Source organism: Megalobrama amblycephala, linkage group LG22 (assembly GCF_018812025.1).
Source record: "Megalobrama amblycephala isolate DHTTF-2021 linkage group LG22, ASM1881202v1, whole genome shotgun sequence".
Taxonomy (NCBI): domain Eukaryota; kingdom Metazoa; phylum Chordata; class Actinopteri; order Cypriniformes; family Xenocyprididae; genus Megalobrama; species Megalobrama amblycephala.
Window position 1 is genome coordinate 13,424,463 of NC_063065.1, and position 15,921 is coordinate 13,440,383.

Sequence of the window (15,921 nt, forward strand, 5' to 3'; positions counted from 1 at the left end):
TATATATATATATACACACATTATATAGTAGTATGATATGACCTCTTTAAAATCACGAAAACACACACACACAAACACCCATAGTGACCATGTCACATGACCTTATACTCAATTTTTCCAGTACTTGGCATGTGCAACTAAATCCTGGACATGCTTAATTCCGAACACATATAAACCATCCTGATCACACACCTCACCCTCTCCTGGTGGGACAGTGCTCTCTGCAGGACTGGGATCAGGGCTGGGGTCAGACCCTGTTGCAGGGGCGTCAGGGGAGGACTGGGCTTGGGTGGGGAGGGGGGCTGGGGTGGGGTCTACCCCCAGCTGAGAGTACAGTTCATTGATCTCATTGACTGTAACATAGCCCTGTGGAACAAACCATTCGGAAAATGGGGGGAAAGGTAAGGGGTTGAAAAGGAAAAGACATTTAAGTAGGTTAAAATTATTAATAAGCAAATTAATAACAGATGAATCTAAAATAAAATTTAAAAAATAATGAAATTAAAAAGTAAACAAATAAATAAATCGAGTAAATGCATAAAAAGATAGTTCACCCAAAAAATGAGAATTCTGTCATTATTCACCCTCATGTTGGTCCAAACCTGACTTTCTTTCTACTGTGGAACATAAAAGATATTTTAAGAAAAAGTGTTTATGTCCATACAATGGAAATCAATGGTAACCAAAATTGTTTTTCAAGATATCTACTCAAAATAACTTCTTTAAAGTTCCACAGTAGAAAAAAAGAGTCATACAGGTTTGGAAAGACACGAGTTAATAATGACAGAAATTTTGGATGAACAACCCCTTTAAAGGATCCAAACAAAAACCCCAAAACAGCAAAAGAGGAAATAATTAGGATGTTATTTTCAGTATCAAGAGCGTTATTAATCTTAACTACCCCGAGAAGTGGCATGTTAGGAGGTATTTTAGAAAGCAGGAAATGAGCACCAAACGTTATCTTGCATGCACATTGCAAGTATGTTACCTCAGCGTTTTTGATAGACAAAGAGGAAAGAAGAGAAGAAAACATCAGGAGGTCAGCAGGAAGTGGAGACAGGGTTTTGTGGGCATGGCAAAATTCACTATGAGGCGGACATACGTCGGCCAACTGGAAACAGTCCTGGAAAACAGGGGAAAAAGACCCCGTTTCCACAGTGAGGAAACACAAACAACCCTCTGCAACTAAAGATTTCCAGGTTGCAAGGTTTGTGATAAGGGCATGGGCGAAAAAGCGATCAAAGTGAAGACTTCCTTATTTACTGTAGTTCATGGCGTTACAGTAACCTTTTGGGGCAGCCACACATGGTTGAAGTGCTCAGGCCCATAACACATGTGTAGTCCAAGAGAGGATGCCATAGTCCATGTCAAGATGAAGAAGATTTGCCTTAAATACACTGAGAAGACACAATCCTGTCAGGCTTACCTCCTTCATACTGATGGGACTAAGAGGGAAACCCAATGCCCCAGTGAGCTCGGAATATTTCTTCTCCAAATTGACGAGATTCTCCTTTTCCTGGGAAAAAAAAGAAGCACCAAAAATGACTTTCAATAAAGGGTGCAGAAAAGGAACCAAAAAGGCACTGCAGCATGGTTATTTGGTCATATTACAAAGACATACCCGCTGTAGCATCATCTGAAGATTGTTCTTTTCCTTCACAAAGTTGTCCTTGTCCCTCTGAGCCTGCTGGGAAATCTGGGTACACTGCTTCTTCAGGGCCAGGAGCCTCTCCTAAAGGTATCACACATATAGACATGTTGGAATGATCATATTTACAACACAGCTTTTAAAACCGCAATTACAGACCTAATACACATCTTTTGCTATTTATTTTGCTGGACTAGTGCTTAAAATCTTGTGAATGCACATAAGCTCTTATTCTTATAAGTAACTCACAAGTAAGAACTTCCCCAGATGACTTGAATGCACCAATAAGCTGATGAATGCACGTCCAGGAAACTCACCTTCCGTGTGACGGTGCTCCGCTGGAATTCTGCAATCTCCCTGAGAATGTGTTGAGTCTGAGTCTCTTTCTCCTCATCCTGACGACTCTCTCGTTCCAGCTGTTGAAACTCTAGGTCTTCAAAACGCTTGGTCTCCACCTCTAGTGTCTCGGCATCCTGATACACAAAAAAATATGACTGTCTACATTTGTACTAGATCCATATCTTCAAAGTGGAAAGGAACTGAAGTTGTCATACTCTCACAGTTCAACCAGCCTCAAAGAAACCAACAGCAGTTCACACCAAATCCCCTCTGCTCCACCACCCTCCCCAGGGATGGAGACAGGGGTTAAAGTTTCACCCTGCTGGAATCAGGCCAATCACAGCTATAAACAAGCCTTCAGCCGCCACATGCCAGTGAACAGAGGACCTGCCACAACTTTCACCCGTGACCACTGACCCTTAGAGATCAATCACGTCAACACTCACATAACATGACTTTCTGCGACAAAGAAACTCAGCAGCCATTCCACTCGGTTACAGAAACAGATACCGTATTCCACACTTTCATTCAAGGCTCACCAGCTTTAAATAAACCTGTTCCTTCCTTTAACTTAATTAACAGCTTATGTGGTCACTACCAGGGATTGTGCACCAGCCAATCAGGGTAAATCAAATGAAACTTGTCAGTAATAACATATTTGGGACAAATAGGAAATTGTATTTGTAGATTTTTAGCATTGATACACTATCTTCATGACAATTAAGCTCCCCATTACCACCTCTCAATATTGTAATTTCACATTTTAATAATTTAATTCAGTAAATTGCTTATTTGCAAAGTAATTTATGCATATCTCTCTCATATTAGTGAATTAAAATCATCTTTAAAGTAATGTTTTTCTGCATCACAATGAGATATACATATCTTATATTGCAAAAAACACCATCTTCATTAATTTGAAGAAATTACACATGCACACACACACACACACACACACACATATACATATTATATATATATATATATATATATATATATACACATATATATACATACATATATACATACATATACATATACATATATATATATATTTAATTAATGAAGATGTTTTTTTGCATCTCATATTATAATGAAAAAATATAACATTAAAAATGAGTTTTGTTTCTATGCATTACTATATGAGAACGATTTTTTATTTTTTTGGATTACAGTAATGTGAATTTGTGCCTAATATTGTCACACGCAAAAAAAATCTTTAAAAATGTTGGCTTTAAATTGTTAATTTATTAAATTCAAACATAAAATGTAATAAAACATAAGTGTTTTATTTAATAATTAATATTTTAATATGATTAAAATATATTCATTTTTTTCACATTTGATTTTGGGGTGAAATATAACCCTGTCTTTACCCACTGGTGCCAGGAACAACATTTTGATTATATAAAATCAAATATTAATTCAAAAATTATTACGCAATACATTCAGTTATTACATACAGGAAGCGCATGCAAGACAGCCCAAATGTCTTTCAGGGAAGTGAGACAGATGCAAGCACTAGTGATGAAGAGGAGAAGGACCCGGTTATGAGGAAGAAGAGGATGAAGGCTGTGTGTGAGTACTGACCCTGCAGAGCTGCAGCTGAAGTTGCTCTTTCAAGGCTTCGGGGCAGGTGTCCAACTGAGTCTTCTGCTCTGCAAGCAGATGCGCCAGTCGCTCTAACTTTACACGCTCCGCATCTAGCTTGTCTTTGTCCTGCATGTACGCGCAAAGGATGCAGGGAGAGAGGAGAGAAGGGTTAGTGCTGGGGCAGGTGGGGTGGGCAGGGTTAGTTACTACATAAAGTCAGCAACAGCACAAGTGGGGCATGATGGATGTGGAAGGGTGGAATTAAATGGAGAACATGAAAATGCAGGAAAATAATCATTTAGAATGGTATAATGCTGATGTAATCAACAGAAATACTCAAACAACTGGAAAATACCTCGGCAATCAGTTCAAACTGAACTGCAATTAACAAATGGCCACTTTGCATGCAAACAACACCCACTGCAAAGAATGGCCTCAAGTGGCAGCAACAGCAATAAGATAACAGACACCAATGTTCAATAACTTACTTGTGCCAAGTAATATTGTCTAACTGTAGGCAATTTATGTTTGCCAAGCAACAAAACACAATTTAGTATTCACTTGATAGTTCCGTTTCAAAACCTTGTTAGGTTCTTTCTTGCTCCATTGCCTACATAGGCAGCATCCTAGCAAGAATGAAACTTAATAAGTGAACAAATCAACCATCCTCCAACAGATAAAACGGACCTTCATTTAGGGTTCGTATATCGAGTGTCTCTGCAGCTGCCAGGCTAAATGAAATGAGCCGGAAGTCAGGCTGAACTTGAGACGCAGGTGCCAGGGTTTCCACCGCCTCCTAGCTTAGAAATCCCTCACATCAATATGTGGGGTGTCACTCAGTTTAGCAGAGGTGTATTTAGAGCAAGCCTGGGATTATCAACTGTGACATGGACTGAGAGGCTGCCAGGAAGTGCAAGTGTATATGTGTGTGTGTGTGTGTGTGTGTGTGTGTGTGTGTGTGTGTGTGTGTGTGTGTGTGTGTGTGTGTGTGAGAGGGAGAAATGCAAATGAGTGTGAGGCTCTACAACTGATATTTCAGAAGTAATATGTATTGTAAACTTAAAATTTTATACATTTTGTGCTGGAAAAGATACTTTGAAACTGCATCTTCGCAAAACTTTAAATTAAACTACCTTCATTAGCAACACTAGTAGCAGCCAACTTCCCTAAAGCTTTCAATCAGATAATACAACTTAATCAGATAATATTCCAATCAGATAATATAACGCATTTTATCTGGCACACAACCAATGAGAATTTCAATTAGGGTGACATCAATAAACTTGCAATAAAAACTATTAAAGGTGCTAAAGAGGATGTTTTGTTTTATACATTTTTGCAATATTACTTGAAACTGTCTTTACTAACTGATAAAAGACTATTTATTAAGTGCACTGAAAGTAATAATATTAATATACATCATCTGTGCACGAGGTAGGGCCTTAAAAACATCAGCCAATCGTTTACGCGATCATCGCGTAAACGATTGGCCCTCTGGCTTGTCAATCACTGCCGTGACGTTCCTTGTGAGAGACGAGCGCGGCTGCGCGCTCCAGTAACTTTCCACAATCTACAGGCGCCACATGCAATGTTTTTGTCCGGAGACAGGAGTAACAACTGCAGATTATGAGTTACCTGCGGTGAGTCCGACATAATGAATCCAAAAAAACATGACACAGCGACTGCCGGTGGTAAACACTCGTGTTCCAATACGAGCGTTTACGAGTTTTGGGAGGCGTTCCTTTGAAATGTGTTGTGAAGGAGGGGGGCTGTTCTTACGCATGCGCTCATTTCAAAAACTCAGTAACAGTCTTTGGATTCTCAGTCGACGAAAAAATCCTCTCTATCACCTTTAATAAAACTTGCTAAATTCTATATCATCAAAAACAGTGATGAACTATGGCATTTGACTACAAAATTCCTAGGGGCATCCACATATAGGGCATCAAATGAATCAGTGATTCATTTTGGAAAATTGTACATTTGGATGGTTCATATAGACTTGTTCAGAAGATTGGGGTCAGTTTTTGTTTTTGAAGTTTTTGTTGCAAGTCTTTCTCACCAAAGCTGCATTTATTTGAAATATTACAAATAGTATTGTGAAATATTACAATATATAAAAGAACTGTTTTCTGTTTCAATATATTCTAAAATATCATTCATTCCTGTGATGCAAAGCTGAACTTTCAGCATTACTCCAGTCTTCAGTGTCACATGATCCTTCAGAAATCATTATAATATGCTGATTTGGTGCTCAAGAATCATTTTTTATTATCAATATTGAAAACAGTTGTTATACAGTTTATAAAATATATATAAACTGTAATTTTTTTTTCTCCAAAAAACAAAACAATAACAATCTTACTGATCCCAAATCTGATTTGCCAATACTGTATACCAAAAGAAAGGACAGTTTAGGAGAACACTGTAAAATGAGCAGTGTCACTACTGTTAGATAACTACTCCTCAACACTGATGAAGACTTCATGGCCACATACCTGAGATTTTTCCGTCTGCGCTTTGTTCTCGATGTCAGCCATCTTTTCTTTAAGTTGCTCCAGAGTATTTTTCTCCTGCTGTAGCTGAGTCGTCTCCGAATCCTGCTCTCCTTCCAACAGAGCCCGCTCCATTTCCAACTAAACACACACACACTCATACTTAATGTTTTTTTTCAACCTAAAATTCTACATTTAAAAAAAAAAAAAAAATCAAAACATTTGAAGTCGCTGACAGTAACTACAGCAATGATTACTGAATACATTGCTGTAGTTACTGTCAGCGACTTAAATTGTTTTGATGTTTTGTTTTTTTTGTGGTGGCAAATTGTGATGTCATATCACTACGTTCAGGACCACCTAGAAGGTGCCTCATTTCACACAAATAAAAAGAGGCCCACATTCTGAGCTCATAAAAGCCCAACCTCATAAAACTAGAACACATAACTGACATTATGGGTTTTTTGAATGGAAGTCTAATGGAACAGCTGACTTAGCAGGAACCAAGCTACCTATGTATCATTAATCAAGAGATGAGTGTTTCTGCTTCAAGGCCAACATAGCAATAGCTTTCTCTTGTGCTTTGGACCTTGGATTTTATGAATAATTTTGCAGTGTCTAAGGGTGCATTCTAACACTATTTGTCAAAAGATTTCTGGCAAAGCTGAATTTTTAGCAGCCATTACTCCAGTCTTCAATGTCACATGATCCTTCAGAAATCATTCTAATATGATGTACATTCAAAAAACCAGTTGACATTGAAAAACAGAACAGAATCATTATGCATGTGTCTCAAGATGTGAAAGTAGGCTACACTACTTTCAAGATACTCCTAATCCAGTGTTGTTCACTTCAGTGCATGATTTTAACATCCATTCTCTGATCTAAAGATCTAAAGTTGCTTGTCCCAAACGTCCTAAGCTTCTTCTGATTGGTCCGTTGTTTTTAGACTGACTGCAACAGCTAAAGACATCTGACACATTTGTACATTGAACATGAATTGAAAAATTGTGTAGACAAACCGCAAGAACAGTAAGAGCAAATTTGCCTAGGCCTTCAAACCTCACTAGAACATCATGAAGAGAAAGAAGCAAATAGGAGAAATGAAGATGACAGGAAGGGAAAGTGCATTACAGTGGAGGGCGGAAATATGGAGGAGCATTAAAAATATTGAAATCAAATCAGGAATGACATATGTAGTTTAAAGGGAAAAACAGAGAAAGTGAGGCTTGAAGTGAGAGAAAGTAAAACAGGTTTAGGCTTGGCAGGTCAGAGCTCCTTGTCTAGCTGCGCTCCTCATGACGGCTCCTGATTACTTCACCACATGCACAACTCTCCCACATAGACACTCTTCTTCCATTACACCCACCATCCCTGATCTATGCCCACTATGACCTACTGTACCTCTCTGATGGACTCCTCCATCTGGTTGTCCAGGTCTTTGATCTTCAGCTCCAACTCTTCCATATTGTTCAGAACCTGGATCCTCTCCTCCTCTATACGTCTTACGTCCAGCTTCAGCTGTGTGTCGTCCTCAGAAACCTGTTGTAGACATGATACTGTAAGCAACCTCATGCTGTACAATGCAGTAAGAACTAAAATATATTACAAAAGAACTTAGCTCAGTTACCTAAGATACCTAATTTTGGACAACTTCTAAAGGTAGTATCACATGTATTCTTCACAGATTTTGGAAATGTCTGACTGATGTTGGGAGAACATCATCAGTTTGATTTCAAGTATGGAATTCTTAATCATTTACCTGAAGGTAGGAGTTTAAATTTGTCATTCTTCATTCTGATCAGTGTTTTATTTATTTTTTGGGGGTTCCCTTAATATAGACTTAAAGGTATAGTTCACCCAAAAATGAAAATTTGATATTTATCTGCTTACCCCCAGCGCATCCAAGATGTAGGTGACTTTGTTTCTTCAGTAGAACACAAATGATGATTTTTAACTCCAACCGTTGCCATCTGTCAGTCAAATAATGCTAGTGGATGGGAACTTCTACTATAAGAGTAAATAAAACTTGCATAGACAAGTCCAAATTAAACCCTGCGGCTCGTGACGACACATTGATGTCCTAAGACATGAAACGATCAGTTTGTGCGAGAAACCGATGTAAATACTGTTCGGTTTCTCGCACAAACCGATCGTTTCGTGTCTTAGGACATCAATGTGTCGTCACGAGCCACAGGGTTTAATTTTTGGGTGAACTATCCCTTTAATATAAATCGCTTAGAAACCTGAATAAATCCCTTAGAAGATAGCTGCCAATGTAGACAGCACACGCCAAGTCAGCTCATTTTGCTTTAGAACAGAGCTATCATATGCATTTCTCCTTTGTTCAGGTATGTACACATTTTTCAGCAGCTATTAATGAATGTTTAACCTTCCAAACTAAATTTTTTATTAATGCTGGGTTTTGTATTGATCCCTAACGCTACATTTAGAACTGTATTCTGGGCTAGATGTCAATGCAAGTAGTGTAAAGCCCTTTAATGCAGTCCATCTATAGTATGGACATGCCCCCTTCTGGCAGCTGCACTGATCTTTAGCTCTGAGAAACAGGATTCACTGAATGAACACCAATGATGAATGGGTCCAACGGAAACTTCGAGGATATGCTAAGGACATACTCGATTTCCTAAACCAATTATTTATCTAAGTTTTCAATATCCGTGAAAGGCGATCTGCTTGTTTTGAGTTTTATAAGCAACAAGTTGACCTGTGACCGGGAAGAATCCACACGTACATGCATGTAAGATCAGGACAGAACATATGGGTGAAGAGACTGCCATTCTTGCATTCTGTGAGGCAGAGATCAACCAAACACAATGCGCATGACCCTGCTATATTTGGACAGTGATGTTTATATCTTCTCATCACAGTTTATACTATGGAGGGCACGTCTCTGAGCTGCTTCGGCTCTTTCTGTGAGGTCTAGAAGGGAGAGAGAGGCTAATACAGATTTATAGTTTCTATAAGCTGGTTTCTAAAGTCATATTGTGTATCAGTTGATGGATAAATAACAGAACCAACGCATGACTGCTACTCCTGCGTGGAAGACTAATTAGATTAGTCTATACGGGAGTTGAAGGGAAGACACCCGCACATTCCTTCATGGATTAAAGTGTGCATGAGGTTGTGTGCATGCCAAGGAAGGGTGGGAAACTCTTACAACCTCTCTAAAAGGTCACAGGAATTAGCAGTAAGGAAACGGCATAGCTTTACAAACGATTCAATTACCTAATGAGATTAAAACACACACTGTATGCAGAAAAGACTTCATGCATGAAGCCATAGTGGAAAACAATCTGTCGGAGTAAAGCTGAAGGTCATCTGACCAGCACAAACATATGACTTCAGGTCCTCTCAGAGTATGATTGCAGAGGCTTGATATGACCTCGAGTCCATGGTCAATGTAAAGTAATGTAATGTATATTTGGACATTTAAAATGTCTTGATGCAATTCAAATGCAATGACTGCCAAATGGTCCCAATTAAGGTGATTTTTTGATAGATGCATGAAGTCAGTTCCTCTCATTCATACATTTTTAAGTCTAAGTGGCTTTACCAATTACCTTGTTTATCCGTGTCATCCGAGGAGAAGGGGTGGGGGCAGAGCCAAGGACAGCTGTTGTCTCCGCCCTAAGTTCTCTGTGTCCACTGTTCTTGTACTGCCGTACCCGTCTCTCCTCGCTGACCTGGGTCTCCCGGGCTTTAAGCCCGTAGTCGTTTTCAGCAGAAATGCTGGCTGAGAGACTTGCAGAGTCTGAGAATGTGGACTCATCATCTGACACCTGTAATTTCTCCAGCTCCTTGTTGATCTTCTGCAAGTCTGCGACAGCCAAACCAGTTTTGTCCTGCTCTGCGCGACCCAGCCCAGAACACAGATTGAGGATAGTCTCCAGACGCTGACGTTCCTATGGATAAGACAGAAAGAGAATAATAATAATAATAAAAAACAAAAACAAAATGCATTTTCATCAAGCATCAAACTCAAAATGAAAAAATGCAACCAGACAGCTGGAGGGAATAAGTTTGGAAATATTTCTCACCTTCGAGATGCACACAGATTTACCTGCAGCAGTTCTGAACATGTCTGCTTGAGATTTTTCTCCAAATAACAAACATTTCACACTAATAGCCAATGGTCAACGTAAGGAAGAACATTACTGCTATTCCTTCAAACATCTTCAAGAAGGTCCAATATCCAAGCATCTTTGATTCAATTCTATTTACATGAAAAAAGGCGGAAAAGCACTTCTGTCAGCCCCAAGCTGTGGTCAGAGAAAGACCAGATGGAGACAAGCAGGCATATACATCCAAAAACAACCCCAGCTTATGAGGGAGTGCACTTGGCTTAAAAAAAACCCTGTATTTATCAACTGATATGGAAATGCAAACAGCAAGTTCAGGCGAGCATTTCCAGAGCCAAGAAAAATGATCACACAGGTTCATATAACTGTGAATGAACAACCCGACCTGCATCATAGCCATATTAACGGTTATTAAATACATAAAGAAGACATTTCCTTGTAAATCGAAACCTGATCCACAAAACAAGCCCAGCATTTTAACGCATTTGCATGGTCCTATTTATCAGACAGCTTTACTTACCATGTCAACATTTCAAGAAGTAAGAGGGCACATGGTGACCTCCACCTCACAGGAGATCATGCCCTCATCAAAAAGATGCAAGGTTCAGTTAAGTTCCTCAGCACAGTATGCACAAATTACAGAGAGACATGAACTCAACAACATCAGTGCCACACTAAGCAAGTGTCAGAAACACAAACCCTCTGATGGGAGGTCGATGAGCCGGTGGGAAGGGAGATTGCGAAGGGGAAAGAGAAAGAGAGAGGGAGATGGTGCTCTCAGGAACTGGGCAGGGAGTGAAACTGGACCCAATAAAAACTGCTGGCACTAGATGGGAAAAGATATACAAATAGCAGCAGTGTGATTCAATCCGTTCACTTTTACTCATGACACACTATCAGCCCTAATGCATGAGCGAGGGGCAAAACTTCACTGGATCCCCTACCATGGATGATGGGCAATCTAAATAATCCTAAACAATTTATATAAAATCTCTGTATCAATTCAAGGTCAGTGGCTCTATCTATTGCACCCTTACATTTGTGAAGCTGGCATGTTCTAAAAGCAGGCAAAAGGCATCTTTGTTCACTAGCCATTCAAAGTCATTGTATATATTAAATATATTATATGTATTTTACCAGTGCTGTTGGAAATGCTAACAGATAGTTTTCTCCCAATATTTTAGACCTCGTTGGGTTCTGAAAAGGGGAAAAAAACACAACCACACATGCTATGCAACTGTGTGCAATCATTAAATTAATGTTTTTTTTGTTGTTTTTTTATCATGTACGACCAGGGTTAAAGTCGTAATATTACATTCCTCAGAAAGAGTATGTTTTTCAAAGAAACCATGTGAAAGTCTATGTATGGATATACATCTGCACCTGTAGCGGCCTTGTTTTCACTCAGTTCTGGCCTTGTAAATATCACCAGCCTGTAGTTGTGGTGCTAACTAATGAGTGGGCGGTCTACGCTGATGGTTTGGCCTCTGCCCAGCAGGGCGGCGCCACAGGTGGCCTCCCTTTACCACAGAGTACAAAAACTCTGATGCCTTTCATTTGAACCCCACTGAGAGCAGCTGAGAAGCAAGAATGGAGCATGTTAGCATTGGCAATTTGCCAGGATCATCTGCAGCTGTGGGCGGCCTCCCAGAAAGAGTGTGTTTAGGAGGCCGGGTTCAATGAAAGTGGATGTGGTTCTGGGCTGTCGAGCTGTCTATTAATAGGAGGTTTATGCAGCCACACCTCTGCTTGGGTCTTCCACCGCATCCACTACAGAGAACGAGAGGGGCCTTCCTGCACATGGTCTGTTTGTTATAACTGAGAGGAATGCCAGAGCACAAGTTTGGTGGGAAGATTAATTATGCTGCAGGTGGGATCTCCTGTATCGGAGCTCCCTCAAGATCTCATATTGCAATAAGATTTGAAATATCACCAGCTTTTCGCTTGATACCCCTCACAATGAGTAAAGAAAACAGGGTCATGGAGGAGGAATGTTTAATATTTTAGATGAAATCAATCATTGAAGTCATATGGTCTTTATATTGGGTGAGTCTTAAGAAGAATGATATATGCTTATAAAGAATAAAAAGGAAACAGATGATTGGACATGCAGATGTTTGAATTCTTCTATAATTAATGTGTATTTTGTGTTAAAGTCAACATGAAACAGAATCTAAAGCTCATTTTACTTGCGTAATGTGACATTTGTGAGTTAAGCAAGATTTTTAAGAAAAGAAGTAGGATGGGATTTATGTCATCAGCAATTGATCGGATTGACAGATCCGAATGGAGTCAGTAATTCATTAGATAAGCGTTAATCGCCATTTATGTTGAATTGTTGTGATTTAAAGGAAGTAGCAATAGATATTTTCTTCCGTATTGTGACGTACATCCAAGTGAAACGGATTATCAAAAAAAAAAAAAAATGTAGGGCGAGGTCTTGGTTCAATCCACCGTTTGTTGATTGGATGGAGGTAGATCTGAATGAAAGCTTTCCGTCGATTGTAAGCAAGGGGTGGGGTTTAATTGCATACAAACACAAGTCCTGCATATGTCACCAAAGTGAAGTCTGTTTTTTCACTCAAAGGTTGCATAATGACACTGGTTAAAAATTATCAACTCGACAAAACCAAATGCATGGATAAATCATTCACAATAAGATCAATAACATGCATTTAGAATAGAGTTGTCAAAAGTACCGACTTCGATACCTAGTCGGTAAAGAATTTTTAAAAATGTGATGCTTTGAACGGTGTTAAGCTGATTCGTAAACACCTCTGATTGGCCATTGTGTTCACAGCTCATTGGATAGGTCTGTGATTAGCTTCAATGATCAACGCTATAAAAACGTTGTAAATAGTCATCAATGGCACTCTTCACCAAGCGCTTACAAAGATACACACGGGAGTGTTTGAAAGCAGGCGCCTATCATGGACCAGTCCGCAAATTCAAACACTGCCATGCATTGATCATTGTAGCCAATCAAAGACATATCTAATGAGCACGTGAACACAATGGCCAATCAGAGGTGTTTACGAATCCGCTCAACAGCACTCAAAGCGTCACATTTTTAAAATTTCAGTACCGATTGCTACCGAAGTCGGTACTTTTGACAACTCTAATTTAGAAAAAAGATTTAAAGCAATACATAAACAAACAACAAAGTGAAAAAAAATTCTCACCAGTCTTTCCACTTCCTGTTCCCGTAGTCTTTCATCTCTCTGTCTCTGATGGTAGTCTTGAAGCTCTTCCTTTCCACTGAGAGAGCTGATGCTGCCTTTTCTCTCCCTGAAGCCAGTCGGTGGACCCAGCCCTGCCTTTCCGAAAGACTGCCTCCTTTCCCCAAGACCGATCTCCATAGCTGGTGAGGGACCACGCATGGCTTGCCTGTCCAGTTCTGAGTAGGAGCTGGTGGAAGTCAAACTCACCTTCTTGGCCTGCCGGGGGCTGGTGGCTTCTCCTGATGTCATGGTGACATCCGGAGGGGCTACGGTGGGTTTGGTACCAGGTCTGGTGGACAGTGAAATGGAGACTACTTCAGAATGACCATTCTGGTGGTTGGGATCAGAGGCGCCAGTTGGGCGTGAAAGATGACCGTCAGGAGACCGATAGCTTGGGTGAAGAGTGAGCTGGGTGTCGGCAGGTCGATAGAGGCGTGGTAGGGAGCGACTGTGCGAGCTCATTCCTGTAAGTGACCCAGCGGAATACTTTCGTTGCCGTGGAACAGGCTCGAGTCCACCGTTACGTCCTGCATCTGGGGTGTGGAATCGGCGAGCCAGACGGGGACTGGAAGGCATGCTAGCTGCACCACTACCGCCCCCTGGTGCTGGAGGGAGGGAATCAGTTGCGCTGGTGGACGAGCCATTCCACATTGAGAGCCCTGAGACTGAGGTTGCAGCATGGCGACTATCTGACGAATTTAGGAGCAGACTATCCTGAGACTGGTTCCGGCTCATGGGTCGAGAGTAAGGAAGTGATGTGTCACGATCTCGAGGGTCAGAACAGCGAGGAGACGGAGGCATGCTGCTGGATGAATGCATTGGCACTCTGGCCACAAGCGGTGGTCGTTCAGGGCTGTACAATCGGCGGGCTTGCTCCTGATATGATATTGGGGAGGACGAAGTGACGGGTGACAGCAAATTGGGTGTGGTAGGTGGAGACTGCGTCATGCTGAAGTAAGAGGGGCTTGAGTCCCCATTGGCTCGCAAGCTGTTCTCCAATGCCTGCTTCTTTTTTTGTAAAGTGTCCATCAAATCCCGCAGCTCAGAGACTGAGCGCATCCCTCTAGAGCCAGAGCCGCCCAGACAGTGACTGAAGTCACTGCTGAACTTCAGATAATCTAAAAATAAACACAAGAAAGGTTCTTCAGAAGAATAAACAAGAGTTTATTACTAGCAGCTTCATTTTTGAAAAGGCCAGACTATTACAAGCATGAGAAAGTGGTTATGAAGAGTTATATAACTGTCTGCTTGGCCATTGTTAACTCCTGGAATTGCTTTAATTGTTTGCAGGAGTACAGGGAGCTCTGACTGTTGTACCTGAGACTCATTTGACCTGCAATGACCTGGAACAAAAAGATCTTCAGTTCTCCTTCAGGGATAAAAAAAAAAATTAAGCCTGTCCGCCTTGCTGTCAAACTATTCCTATTGGCTCTACTGCTTAAACTAACATAAACTTGACTAGCAGTTAAGACATTTTCTAAAAACCGATACTGACTAAAATCTAAAATTTTCTAGAAACAGAAACAGAAACTGACCAAAGTCACTCCATACAAAATATTGCACAATGAGTCAAGCCAGGAGTGCAAAGACGGCACTGTTTGATTTGGCCTCTAGGTTTGCTATTCTATCACCCTCCTTCACAGACACACTTTTCTCATCTGCTTTCTGGACGAGAGGTAAGGTTCAATCCGCCACGTGCCAAGAGAGCGAAGATCAAAGAAATCTCGCTTCAAATGACTGACGTGAATGCTCATAAAACACACGAACCTGCACATGCCAAGAAAAATCCCTTTATCTCTTTAAGGTGCGCGTGCGTACATTTGGCTGGAGCAGAGCTTAAATCATGGAAGAATCTTTCACGTGAAGGTAACGAAGGAAATAGACCAGAAATCACAAGGATGACAGGGTTAAAGGAAAGGCATGCAAGATCACACAAACTTTGACCATACATGGGGAGGTTCTGGCTCACCATTGAGCAACAAGCTTCACTCTTTATAGCTACCTTAAGAAACCGATGCATGCTGATGTATATACCACAATGGTAGACCCTAATCACTATAAACCAACTAGACAGCAACATAAGGGTTAAAGTTTACCTTATACCACTATAGTGAGCAAAGTGAGTCCTAGAGTGTTTGTTTTTCCCAGGTTTACTATGTACGATGCACTTTGAGTGAGTGGGTGCACATTTGTTTATGTGGAGATTCATTCCTGCTGTCTAGCAACACAGTGTGAGAGCGAGAGAAAGACTGAGAGGAGGTGGTATGATTTATGTCACTCTCTACACCTCACTCAAAACGTTCAATCAATCAACAGGGTGAATCCAAACCACATCTGTGTACAGATCACACATTCCACAAGACAGACTGGCTCCCTGGGTTTACTTAGATATACTAGAGTTAGTTAGCTAAATCTGGCAAAATTTTCCTTGGGGATATACTTAACGGTAAAAGTCATTCATGAATGAATATAAATTCTCGTTCAGTGTTTGGGTTAGAGTTTAATCCAGCAATTAAATTAAT

The 15,921-nt window shown here is 40.5% G+C and overlaps 1 protein-coding gene across 12 annotated transcripts in view; it reads right to left on the reverse strand.

The window, feature by feature from the left end:
- Positions 1-15,921, reverse strand: part of phldb2b (pleckstrin homology-like domain, family B, member 2b) — a 47,197-nt gene that overhangs the window by 13,906 nt on the left and 17,370 nt on the right. For 5 of the 12 annotated variants that reach the window (XM_048174270.1, XM_048174267.1, XM_048174266.1 and 2 more), the window contains 10 exons: positions 13,361-14,517; positions 9,660-10,001; positions 7,480-7,617; positions 6,079-6,216; positions 3,578-3,706; positions 1,966-2,121; positions 1,622-1,732; positions 1,427-1,516; positions 989-1,123; positions 193-366 (listed from right to left, as the gene is read on the reverse strand). In XM_048174270.1, coding sequence (XP_048030227.1) covers positions 193-366; positions 989-1,123; positions 1,427-1,516; positions 1,622-1,732; positions 1,966-2,121; positions 3,578-3,706; positions 6,079-6,216; positions 7,480-7,617; positions 9,660-10,001; positions 13,361-14,517 — 2,570 coding nt within the window. The remainder of the gene's footprint in view (positions 1-192; positions 367-988; positions 1,124-1,426; positions 1,517-1,621; positions 1,733-1,965; positions 2,122-3,577; positions 3,707-6,078; positions 6,217-7,479; positions 7,618-9,659; positions 10,002-13,360; positions 14,518-15,921) is intronic. The other 7 variants (XM_048174271.1, XM_048174277.1, XM_048174269.1 and 4 more) reach the window with 3 other exon arrangements.